General features: G+C 56.6%; 1 protein-coding gene across 1 annotated transcript; it reads left to right on the top strand.

Moving 5' to 3' along the window:
• Positions 1-466: 466 nt before the first annotated feature.
• Positions 467-9,417, top strand: Efna2 (ephrin A2). The gene is made up of 4 exons (XM_038335361.2): positions 467-624; positions 6,414-6,727; positions 8,072-8,137; positions 8,320-9,417. The coding sequence occupies exons 1-4, from the start codon at positions 497-499 to the stop codon at positions 8,436-8,438; spliced, it is 627 nt and encodes a 208-aa protein (XP_038191289.1). The 5' UTR covers positions 467-496; the 3' UTR covers positions 8,439-9,417.
• The last annotated feature ends 3,237 nt before the right edge of the window (positions 9,418-12,654 follow it).

Below are 12,654 nucleotides of genomic sequence, written 5' to 3'. Positions count from 1 at the left end.
AGCGCAGACCAGCCCTTAGGTCCAATCTGCATAGGGCGGGGCCCGGAGGGGCCGGCGCAGCGCTCTGGGGGTTCTCCTGCCCGACGCGGGTGGCTGGGGCGGGACCCTGGGGATCCGCGGCAGAGCCTGCGCGAGTCTGGCCGGGGCGGGGCCCGGCTGAGGCTTGGAGGGTCCAGGGCGCGGCGGGAGGGGGCGCCCGCGACCCTCCAAGAAGCTCCAGCAGGGACAAAGGCGAGGGGAGCCCCCGCGCCCGGGGAGCCCGGGAGAGCGCTTTGCGCATTGCACGACCCCGGGCCTCTGTCCGCGCTGTGGCCGCCTCCCGCCGCCTGGTTTCTCGGCGCCTGCGGTCTCCGGAGGGGGCCTCGCGCAGAGGCGGGGCGGCGGGATCTCCAAGCGCGCGGTGCTCCGCCCGCGCGGAGGCGGAGACGGAGACGGCGGGGCCAGGCGGCGGCCGGAGAGCGAGCTAGCGAGCGAGCGCGGCGGCAGCACCGGGGCCATGGCGCCCGCGCAGCGCCCGCTGCTGCCGCTGCTGCTGCTGCTGCTGCCGCTGCGTGCGCGCAACGAGGACCCGGCCCGAGCCAACGCTGACCGCTACGCAGTCTACTGGAACCGCAGCAACCCCAGGTGAGCTCGTAGGGGGGACCCCCGGAGACCCCGAGAGGCCCCAGCCCTGGGGTTTGCAGCGCACGGACCTACCCCTGAAGTTCAGGGGTGCCTAGTATTCCCTGCAGAGCTCCTGGACTTTGGGGAAAACCCTCTGCACCCCCACACGCACCCCCACACGCTGGAGTGCCTTCATTGGACTTGCACTGCACGGGGGTGGGGTGGGGAACACTCGTGAACCCCTGGCCTCTTGGAGAAGGAAGCACCCTGGAGGGCTGAGGATTCGGTGGAGCTCCCTGGGGACCTCCCTTACACCCAGAGTCCCCAGACGAGCCTCTTCTGCGAAGGTTCCGAGAGTCCTGTCTGTGGGTCCCCAGATGAACTTGGGGAAGTTGCAAGGTTCCCCTCTCTACCCGTCCGTTCACTCTAGGGGCTGCTCCAATCCCCCAGGCACTTTAGAGGGACAGAAGGGACCACAGGCACCAAAGAAGTGGAGGACAGTTTGAGGGGTGCAACCAGGGCATATCGTTTTCCACCTTTTTAGTTTCTGGAGAAACTGAGGTGCAGGAAGGGGTGCAAGGAGGGGCTGCTTCAAGGTCATGGCCAGAGAATTAGAGCTAGTACTGGAGACCCAGGTGGCCAAGTGCCCGGCCTGCCACACCCAGCAAAGGCACCCAGCCCTGCTGTCCAGCAGCACCTTGTGGGTCAGACCCTGCTAGGCACTGGGTAGAGTCAGGGATACGGCAGAAGCCTCCGTTACAGGCGGAGTGAGAAAAGTTGGATACCCACTGACCACGTTCTGAGTAGCTTAGGACCTTCTGGGTCGTTACAGGGTCTCAGAGGTGGGTGGGTGCTGGAGGGTTTCCTGGGAAACAGGCTTGGGGTCTTTGATGCTTGGGCTCAGTATAGTGCTGACCGGTGAGGAAATAATACAGCTGCACCAGCCAGGATGCCCTCCTGATCCATGGATGGAAAGTTGCAGAAAAGCTGGTCTCTGGGGCGAGCTGTGGGACAAGGGCCACCAGTGTCTCTTCATGGGAGTGGTGGCTCTCTGGCTGCCCCTACCATCCGTCCCTTCCCTGGGGCTGAGGGCAGGGACCCCAGGGCCTTGCAGCGACCTGGCAGGGCCACCACTCCCTCCCCCCCCATTGCCTTTCTGCTATGTTGGTCAAATGTGGGTTTGATTAAGACTCAGTGGCCGCGCAGGGAGCCGGATAAGCTGCGCTTCCTTGGCCCAAGTTTTCTGGTTTTAGCTTGCAGAGTCTCTGTCCCCAGTGTGGCTTGTCCTTTGTCTGGGAAAAAAAGAGGATAGAAGGACTATAGGGATGAAGAGAAAAATATCCCATTTGCCACAGGGTTGGAACCCTGTCTCAGGAAGGAAAGAGGTGTCCTCATCATCACCAGAGTCCAGCTCAGGCCAACCACCTCCTGTTGCTGTGTCCGGACAGGCTGCCTGAGAGGATGGCCGGCCAGGCAGGTAGCAGAGCCAGCCCTATAGAGTGGAGGCAGGGACCTCCTCGGGTCCCTGTCTCTTTCTTGGGTTCCCCTCTGTGGGTGACCCTGCCTGGGGACAGATGACCACCATGCCCCAGGGACTTGTCATTGACACAGCACACGGGGGTCTGGGCTACTATGGAGTCTAAAGAGTCAGTGGATGTTGACGGGTGGTTCATGCAGGGACGATTTCGGGCTGGCAACCGAGGGGACCTAGTATGAGGAGCTGGGCAGGATCGACATCCCAGCTTCTTGTGTGATGCAGGATGGGCGGCATGACATAAAACAGGCAGTGGGGGCATGCTGGAACCCCGTGAGTATGGGTCACACACAAAAGACTGAACAGAAGTGGGGGAGGGGTGGACCTGCTCCAGAGTACCCGTGTCTATGTAGGACACAGACGCCTATTTGACTTGGAGGGGACACACACACGCAGGCAGCCATGTTCCCTGCTACCTGTCCAGCCACACCTGCCCAAAGGCTGTTGGGATGGCTTTCTGAAGGCAGTGATTCCGCAAGGAGGCATGGACACCCACACCCACCTGTCCAGGCATTCCCGAAAGCCCCTATCTAGGTCTACCTGACCAGTCCACCTGGCGGGACACCCTGGCCTGACCTCTCGGGGTCTCTAGACCTGTTCCCGGCTGTAACCTGCTTGCCAGGCTGACAAGGACACCCCACCACAGGCCCAGACCACTCAGCCATTCTGTGACCTCGCTGCGGCTGTGTGGGTTTTGTCCAGCAGCTCATGGACCTGTGTTCATGGAGTCTGCAGTGGCCTGTGGCTTTGCATGTGGCTGCATGTTCTCATCCACAACTCCGGGGAGCCCAGGATGCGTGTCGCAGGGTATTTGTGACACAACACCCCAAGCTGGGGTGATTGCGTCTATGCACGTGTGCGCATGATTGTGCAGGGGAGCGGATGCATGCGTCAGCTAAAGTGGGGTGCACACACATCTTCATGCGGCACGCCTGAGCGAGTCTATGTCAGGGTGTGAGCCTCAGCCATGTGAGTTCATGGCTGTGAGGTGTGTGCCGAGAGCTGGTGTGGGGACAGCTCTGTCCTCTCGGTGCCCACAGCGGTCGCACGGCCATCCACAGAAGTGGCCTTACCAGTTGCTGCTTTTCCCTGCAGATAGGTCATGAGGATCCAAAGCAGACATCATAGGAAATTTCTTGTTGCTCCAGATGTCACCCACCTCTGAGACACTGCTGAGTCTGGCCAGGCTTTGGGAGTGGGGCAACCTGGTGTTCCATGCCAAGTGACCTCCATGTGTGCAGTAACACTGTTACCAGCAGAACACATGAACAGGAAGATGGTGGTGCTGGCTAGACCTGATTTCTGAGGCAGGCACCATCTCTGTAGCGGAGTGTGGCTGGTTACTGTCTCTGGCTCTGCTGGCCTCGCTTCTCCTGAAAGGGACCTGGCCGTGTGTTTGTATTTGTGTTTTGCAAGAGATTGTCCTCCATCCAGTGGTGGTGGCATAAGCATTTAATCTCAGTAGAGGCAGAGGCAGGCGGACCTCTGAATTTGAGGCCAACCTGGTCTACGTAGCGAGTTCCAGGACAGCCAGGGCTACGATGAGAAACCTTGTCTTGATAAAGGAGAAAGAGGGAGAGGAAGATTGTCCTCCAAGGTTGGGGTGCTTGGAGTGGTAGGCAAGGCCCGGAGGATTTGGGGCTCTGAGGACCTGGTGGTTGGCGGGCCTTAGGGGAGTGGCAGAATTGTTGAGAGCCTGGGTCCTAAAGAATGAGACAGTGTAGGTGCCCAGAGGGAACAGAGCACTGCTGGAGACAGACAGTTGCCTTTGGTAGCAGCCGTCTGCTAACTGAACACAAAGCTGAAGAGGGGGATTGCTGTAAGTTCTAGGCCAGCCTGACCTACGTGAAACCTTGCCTCAAAATGAACAGATAAAAGGTCTGGTGTTGGACTCCGCGGGAAGAGTGCTCACTGAGAGCCAGGAAAGCCTGGGCTCCGTGCGGAGCTCTAAGCCAGGCGTGGTGGCGAATGCTGCTCATCCCAACACAGAGAAGAGGAAGCAAAGGCTCAGGAGTTCAGGGTCATCCTCAGCTCTAGTGTGTTAGAGGCCAGCCTGGGCTACGTGAGACGTGGGTCCCCATTTCTTCTCTTCATGCGGATTTGACCCCCGGTCTGTTGCAGGCCTCTGGCACCCATGGGTCCCTGTGTCATGTCCCTCGTGGGCAGCAGACATGGTCTATGAAACCTCTCTGTGTGTCATTGTTCTAAGTGAGCACGGGATGGCCAGTCATGGTTACCTCTGGGCTTCAAGTCCCATCTGGGTACCCAGGAGAGAAGTTGGGAAATCGTGAGGTAGGAGGATTGTTTCTAGGAGTGGAGGCCAGGGACCACAGCCTCCGTGTGAGAAGTCTCAGGGCAGTCTTTAACCCCTTAGTGAGAGTTTACTCTCTGTCTGCTTGCATTTCTGCATCTTCAGGCAGATGGAACATTTGGGCTTTGTCTTAATTCCACAAGGATTGTTTTAGGGGTGGACCCTCCACCTTCCCCAACACCCTTGCAGACACCAGCCAGTGCAAGGGTAGGGTTCTGGCTCCTGGCTACCCACCTACTTGGAACCATGAATACCAACACAGCAAAACTGGTGTGATTGTAGAGCCAAAAAGAGAAAGGAAAGTAGCATCCTCCACCAGCATCTGGTGGGGTCCTCATCCACCCGGTGCCCTGGAACAAGCATGGCTTGAGCACCGCTGTATGCAGGGTCTGGCTTGGCTTCAGGAACCAACTGTGGTTAATGGTACATGTCCGGGGTGGAAGGTGGGCTCTGAGCATGTGCAAGGGTCTGAGTTGCGCCCGGGAGAGACCAGGAAAAGATGGACAGCATTGGACCTCTGGGTCTGGTGTCTGGTTTATATTCAGAACAGCCGGCCGTGGATTTGGGGAGACTATGAGGCTGACAGATCTTTGCCGTGGTCTGCTGAGGACCAGCATCTGCAGTTCTGTCCGTCTATGAGCAGTGGGCATTAGGGGGTTCAGCTGAGTAGGCAAAGTGGTTTGCAGTGCACAAGCAAAGACCCAAGTTCAAATCGTCAGAACCCATAAGGAAGGCCAGGCGTGTCTCCCAGCCCCTGTAGCCCCACTGCTGTCTAAGGGCAGAGTTCAGGATCAGTGGGAAACAAGACAGAGGAGAGGTGCGGCCAACGTCCTTTTCTGTCTTGGTCAGCCAGTTCGGGTAGACAAAGTTTGATCCCAGCACCCACGGCAGGGTGGGTGCCCGCAGCCTCCCCAAGTGAGAGGACCTCCAACACTGAGGCACAGAGTAGCTGAGACAGACGCCCTGGACAGTCGACACACTGAGGATTACACCTGAGTGTGAGGCTCATCTGCCAAGTCCGTGACAGAGCCGTGTGGGAGGCTCCGGAAGCCCCGCTCAGACCTCTGGTTGGTGCAGGAGCCCAGGAGAAGCAGCTACCTTTTTTCCCTGCTGTTCTAGACAGAATCTCGTATAGCCCGAGCTAGCCTTGGATTCTCTGTGTAGTTGAGGATGACCTTGAACCCCAGAACCCTCAACCCATTGTGCTGTGCAGTGACACCCCCCCCCCCACGATGCACAAGGAAGCTTCGAGTTCCCCTTTGCAGGGCCTCAGTTTCCCCAGCTGTACTGGGAGGTGAAGGAGCCCCAGGCAGTCCCTCCCACTCCCAGCTACCAGTCTTTCATATGCTAATAAACGTTCTCACAGGACCCCCTCAACCCCACCTTCAGCCTGCGTTTATGTGACAGGGACCCAGGGGACACTCGGTGAGATCTGAGGGTTCGGCTGCAATAGCCTGAGGCTGAAATGGAAGGGAGCCACCGTCCAACCCCACAGGCCAACCTCTGTCCTCTAAGATGCGGCTGGGTCAGGCCGGTCCTCCTGGAGGACAGCTGGGACAGCGGGGCAATGCCAGGGTTGAGGCTGAGGGCAGAACTGGGGTGGTGGGAATGCAATTGACCAGAAACCAGGGAACCTGCCAGAGAGAGAGACCGTGCCACGCTTTGAAGTGGAAGCAGGGGGATGGAGTTCAAAATCAGCCCAGGTTAGAAGAGATTGTCTCAAGAAGTTGCACAGAGAGGGCAGGAAACACGCTGGGATCGCACAGCGTGGAAGGTTGGCTTGATCCGGTGCTACAAGCCCTGCCGGGGGCCAAGGGGAGGGTCGGGTTGCCTTTCCCTCCGAGCTCTGCCTCCTTGCAGGGAAACTGAGGCTGAAGTTGGTGCTGGGCAGGGGTGGTGGGGATAGGGGACCGTATGGGTCCATCCTGGTGCTGACCACTGACTGGCCCTCCTCCACCCCCACAGGTTTCAGATGGGCAACGTGGGTGACGGTGGTGGCTACACAGTGGAGGTGAGCATCAATGACTACCTGGACATCTACTGCCCGCACTACGGGTCGCCGCTGCCCCCGGCTGAACACATGGAGCGGTACATCCTGTACATGGTGAACGGCGAGGGCCATGCCTCCTGCGACCACCGGCAGCGAGGCTTCAAGCGCTGGGAGTGCAACCGGCCTGCAGCGCCTGGGGGGCCCCTCAAGTTCTCAGAGAAGTTCCAACTCTTCACGCCCTTTTCCCTGGGCTTTGAGTTCCGGCCTGGGCATGAGTACTACTACATCTGTGAGTAGCCAAGGCTAGCCCCCTTAGCAAACAGGGAAACTGAGGCAGGCAGTGCCTCATGCCCCACTACCCTGGGAGGAGGAGGGTGAGATGGAGGAAACCCCATTTCTGAGTTGTCTCCTGGGGAGGCCCAATGGGGAGCAGGGCTTCAGGGCACCCTGGGGCAGCACTGGATCCCATGTGCCCAGCCTTCTTGCTGTGTGAAATTAAACTGTACCAGACTCCATTTCTTCTTCTTCCTCCTCCTTTTAATTCAAGCAAGAAGCAGGTGGGGATGGGCAGAAGGCTCTTATAATGAAGTCCCAGAAAATGAGAAAAAAAAAAATGACATTTTTCTTTTTGAGATGAGATTCCCGGAAAGATCAGGAGTGTAATAATTCCTTCCGTCGCTGCACGAATGTTTATTTTTTGTTTGTGTTTTTGGTTTTGTTCTGCTTTTTTGTTTGTTTTGTTTTGTTTCTTCGAGACTAGGGTTTCTCTGTGTAGCCTTGGCTGTCTTGGAACTCACTCTGTAGACCAGGCTGGCCTTGAACTCACAGAGATCTGCTTGCCTCTGCCTCCCAAGTGCTGGGATTAAAGGTGTGCATCACCACCGCTCAGCTCAAGTGTTAATTTTTACTTTGTACTTTTTAATCGTCCAGTCCCAGCATGGGGAATGGGTGAGGGTGGCCGGCAGACCATGAGGTGGTGTCCCGGGGTCAGTCCACTGAGCTACAGATCTCCCCAGTCTGCATCTCCTGTCCCAGCTGCCTGGGAGCCACCCACATGGAGCTGAGGAGGACCCTGAACACCTTGTCCCTCTCATCTCTACTCTGACAGGACGGCGGCAGAGCGCACACCCGAATGTGGTGGGGCCATCCTCCCACCTCTGCCTCCTCCACATGTGCAAGCTGTGGATCCGATTCTCTGTACCCCACAAGCCACCTCCTCAGCCCTTGCTTTGTTTTGTTTTTGTGTTTAAAATGTCACCCTAAGTTAGGTGTCCTGCTGCATGCTATAATCCCAGCACTCAGGAGGCAGAGACAGTGGGATCTCTGTGAGTTTCATGACAGCTTGGTTTTTAAGAAAGTTCCAAGACAGCCAGGGCTGCATAAAGAAAGAGCCCCTGTCTCAAATCAGTAAATGAATAAATAAATTTTAGAAGTCTCGCCCTGTTCCTGAGCTCTGAGAGGTAACTCACTCAGCCTTTGGAGTCAGTGTGGACAGAGAAAGCAAGGAAGAGACTCCCAGGAAGCCTAGGGCATTGTGTCTTGGGTTTTGACACATGGTTATGAGTTTTATGGGTTGGGTCAGCAATGTGGAGAAGGGAGCATGGAGCCCCCAGAAGGTTGCCCTCTCTTCCAGCTGCCACACCTCCCAACCTGGTGGACCGTCCCTGCCTGCGACTGAAAGTTTACGTGCGTCCAACCAGTGAGTGTCTTTAGTGTGTAGTGACCTGGGAAGGACCCAGGTCCCCTCACCCTGCCCTTGACTCCATGAGTGGCCCAGAGAGCTGGGGGTTGCAGAGTCCCATCCCAGCCCCTCCCCCAAACCCGGGACCTTCCAGAGGGCCCAGCCCAGTGCGGCCTGGCTGACAGCCTGTGTCCCCACAGATGAGACCCTGTACGAGGCCGAGCCTATCTTCACCAGTAACAGCTCCTGCAGTGGCCTGGGCGGCTGCCACCTCTTCCTCTCCACGGTCCCTGTGCTGTGGACCCTCCTGGGCTCCTAGTGTCAGGACGGAGGACACCAGCCCCACCTGGACCCCTTGACCTCAGCCCTCGGACCCGCGTGGCCACCTCCGAGACAAAATCCTCGCTGCTTCTCTTCCATGGTGCTGTCCCCCGGAGGAGGCCGCCCACTGCCCAGGGAGGTGACACTATCCTGAAGCCTAAGGAGAGCCAGGCCAAGCCACGTTCTCCAAGGCCTCCCGGCATTGTTTAAGTTCAGTCAGAAAGACTTGAGGGGTGTTTTTTAGTTAATTTATTCCCTGGCATTGCTGGTGACATTGGGACAGGCCAGCAGGTAAGTGGGCCGGGCCCTCCAGACACTCCTCTCTGTTCTGTTATTTGGGTCTCAGAAGGAGCCCACCATAGACTCGCCTGACCCAGAAGAGGTGTATGGTGCCAGCCCCTCAGTGGAGTACCAGGGGCTCATGCCCCTTCTTCTAGCCACTGTTGAGTCCTCCTCCCCGCCAGATCTCAGAAAGCCCTTCAGCCCTGCAGTTCACCCTGCCACCCGGGCCCCTCCACCAGGCACAACCATCTCCAGGGCCGGGAAGACGTTTTATTTCTGTAAATAGAAACCAGCAAATGTGTACTGTGATTTATTTTAATGTATTCTCGAGGACAGAATGGAAGTTCTTTTATAAAAAAAAAAAAAATTTTTCCAGACCTTCGATTCAAGGGGACTTTTATTTTGGTGGGGGAGTGGGGTGGACTTTTTAGGATAGAAACAACACTTCGCAATAAACTTGTTTTTTTGTCTGTTGGAGCCCTCCCCCCAATCATGTGACCTAGTAATGTTTGTAAGAAAAAACACCAAAAAAAAAAAAAAAACTGGACAGGACTGAAAAGGGGAGCTACCTACCAAAAATACAGAAAGAGCAAAGGACCCAGTGAAGCTGGCCACACGACGCATTTCTACGGATTTCGGATTTCTACCCGCCTTTCCTCACTCTGTATTTTATATATATTCTAGATAAATGTATATTGTGGATGGCTGCCATGGCGAGGGGTGGCTGGGGAGCTTTTGTAGGGGCAGGGGGACGGGTGGCCGGCCCCTCATCACATTCAGCTTTGAAGTCTGTATTTTTATAATAAAATGAACCAACTGTAAGGTGTGGGTCTCCCTCTTTGGACAGTTGGGAGGGTTCTGGGGATTGTCCTGCTGCTTCCTGCCTGCTCTCAGGGTCCTGAGGAGTCTGCAGGTAGAAGGCTGGCTTCTTAGGGATCACCCTGACTCTCTGACAAAAGCCTGGCGTGATGGCGCACGCCTGTCACAGGGCAGCAAGGAGGTGGCAGCACCAAGCGTGTACACAGGAGACAAAAGATTGTCTCAACGTCGTGAGACATGAGTCTGACACCAAGATCACTCTCTGACCTTTATACACGCCACACGCACACACACACAATAAACAAATGTTCTGAGTTATCTCCCATCGCCAAGACCACACTTCTGTAACTCAGTTTCCCATGTGACTCAGGTGTGTCAGGGCCGTGGTAATGTTCACATCTGTCTCGGGGAAGGGAGGCCTGGGGTCCCCCAGTTTAGCCCCACTTGGGGTTGCCCAAAGGCTTGGGGGTCACTGGTGATGAGTGACCTGACATAGGGCCTGGGATCCCAGCGGTGGCCCCTCGTCTTTGTGTCACCCGCGGCGACTGCATTCGGGCACAATTAGCTGAGAGGCAACGCTCTGAGCCCATTAATTCAGCCACTCTGTGCCCTGCAACGGGGGCTGCTTCCTAATGAGGCCGGTGGACTGTACAAAGGAACTTGTGTCCATGCCGGCCCTGCCCAGAGAAAGGCGGACCAACTGCAGACGCCTAGGAGGCTCTGCTGCACCCAAGAGCCAGAGCTCAGAGAGACACCCCCATCAGGCCACCCTCGTCACCTGGAGCAGGGTGCTGCCAGCTCCAGGGACCCTGACTGCTATAGCCGTGGGTGTTAGGAAAAAACACCATCAGCAAGAAGCCAGGGGTTGGTGGCCAGCACCAGGAGATGGAGGCAGGCAGGTTTCTGAGGTCAAGGCCAGCCTGGGCTACAGTGTGTGCGGCTGTAGAATGAAGGAGAAAACAGTGAGGTCCCCAGAGATGGCTCCGTGGATAAACCAGCTGCACACCGAGGACCCGAGTTCAAGCCCCAGAATCCAGGGAAAAAAGCAGCTTGAGACCATGCAAGTTTATAACCCAGGGCCCGGGACGAGGGTCCACAGCAGTCCAAGTGACACAGATGAACTAAGGCCTCGGACCTCCTGCTGCTGTCCAGCCCGGAGCAGGTGCTGGTGTGTCTGAGGCCGGGGACTCCCCTGAGCTGTGGCCTGGGCCCATCCCCACACCCAGCACCTCACCCAGGCAGAGCCCTGCAGTCCCTGGAGCTGTGGTGGCATCGGTATGCTCGTCCTGTGTCTGAGTCTTTTCCACCCGAAGCTTCCAGAGAGAAGCAATCTCTCTCCCGCAGCCCTTTACTGCCGCTTCGGTGGCCGCAGTGGGCAGGGGGTGATGGCATGGGGGACAGCAAGGTTCGAGGTCCCCAGGGACCCTGATGATGGTTCTGGCCCCTTAGCTCACAATAGAAAGCAGCATCCACCTCCCCCAGCCCCTCAGCGAAAGCCACGCCTGCCTTTCTGTTTTTCTTTTTTCTTTAGACAAGGTCTCCCAAAACACAGGCTGACCTTGAATGCTGGGTCCTCTAGCCCCCACCTCCTGAGTGCAGGGACCGCAGGTGTGTGCCACACCCCGCTTGGTTTGTTTGCTTATTTATTATTTATTTATTTTTGCTTTATGTAGCTAATTCTCCTTTGTCTAGATTTTCCTTTTCTTCCTTTCATCTTTCAGGCCCTCTGCGCCAAGGGTGAGGACCCTGGGCAGTCTGCTTTCCGGCCTGTCCTTGTCCCTGCCACCTAGCATGCACACAGTACACAGTGGCCCTTCAACCAGAGTCCACTGACTGACGGAATAAATGCTGTATGTATTTATACAGATAAAGCAAGAAAGAATAAAGAGTGTCAAATACAAATTGCACTGGGGAGGCTGAGACAGGAGGATGGCAAGTTTGAGGTCAGCCTTTACTTTGTAGTAAGGCAAGACCTTTGCATGAAAACATTAAAATGAATCAGTAGAACATGTGGTCTCATGTCAAGGTCAGAGCCTGCCCTGTGCGCCAGGAGCACCAGCTGTGTGCAGACATCACTAGACTCCTCCTCCATCTTGGTACCTGGTAGAACCTTTCCACCATCCTGGGATGCACTGGGACGTCAGTGGACACATGGACACAGTGCAGAGACAGTGGGAATCATGAATTACAAGACACAAGGCGGAAATTAACTAGACACAATTGCCCTGAATGGCAGCCCTGGGGTCCTCAGTTCACCCGAGGGGATGCTGGTCTCAGGTGGGGGTGACCAGCATTTGAGGTTGGAGACATGGCCTGTGGGGCTGGACATCAGGGCGGGGCACGCTCTGGGAGGGGTTTTGCTTTGGGGGTTCAGTCATGGGTTCAGTGTGGAAGTGGAGCTGCATCCCCAAATGTGGGTGGACAGGGCTTCTGGGGCTTCCCCATCCAGCCATGTCACCGAGGAAAACTTGGTCAAGTGCTTGTGCTTTTCTGGAGGCCAGGGAGGGAGGGGGTTGGGTGGGACCAGAGATTCATGCAGGCCTGGGACCCTTCTGGCTATGTAGGGAAAGAATTCCTTCCCTGAGCTCCCCCACCTCCCCCACCCTCCACACTTACTGGCTCATAGAGCAGGCCTGAGAGAGGAAGTGTCTTCCCCAGACTCTCCTAACCCCATGGATGGAAAATGGAGACCTGGAGAAAGAAAGGTTCAGTTGGCCCTGTGTGAGGTGTGGCCAATGGGTGGGTGTTGGGGGTGGAGATGCCCCATGACCTGTGCAGATGGAGAAAACGAGGCTTCCCTTGGGCCCCTGTGGTCGATGGGATGGGACTGTGATCATGGAGCTGGGCAGAGAGGGGCATAAATAAGGTGGGTGATGCCAAGACACTCAAGGTCCATCCCCTGTGATGCTGGCCCCCACTGTCCTTTCTCCAGCTTGCATTTGGGGGGCTAAAATTCTGCTCCAATCTTGCTCCCACAGTGGGCCTAATTCCTGGGTACAAGAAAATCTTCCAGCACGCCTTTAATCCCAGCACAGGGAGGCAGAGGCAGGTGGATCTCTGTGAGTTCGAGGCCAGCCTGGTCTACAAGAGCTAGTTCCAGGACAGGCTCCAAA

Source organism: Arvicola amphibius, chromosome 1 (assembly GCF_903992535.2).
Source record: "Arvicola amphibius chromosome 1, mArvAmp1.2, whole genome shotgun sequence".
NCBI classification, from domain to species: domain Eukaryota; kingdom Metazoa; phylum Chordata; class Mammalia; order Rodentia; family Cricetidae; genus Arvicola; species Arvicola amphibius.
The sequence above is the reverse complement of the archived record's forward strand: the minus strand, read 5'-3'. Positions and strand labels throughout refer to the sequence as shown.

Coding starts and splice junctions, on each gene's coding strand:
- Efna2 (XM_038335361.2), top strand. CDS start 497: ATGGCGCCCGCGCAGCGCCCGCTGCTGCCGCTGCTGCTGCTGCTGCTG. Junction 625..6,413: donor TGGAACCGCAGCAACCCCAG/GTGAGCTCGTAG, acceptor CCACCCCCACAG/GTTTCAGATGGGCAACGTGG. Junction 8,138..8,319: donor AGTTTACGTGCGTCCAACCA/GTGAGTGTCTTT, acceptor GTGTCCCCACAG/ATGAGACCCTGTACGAGGCC.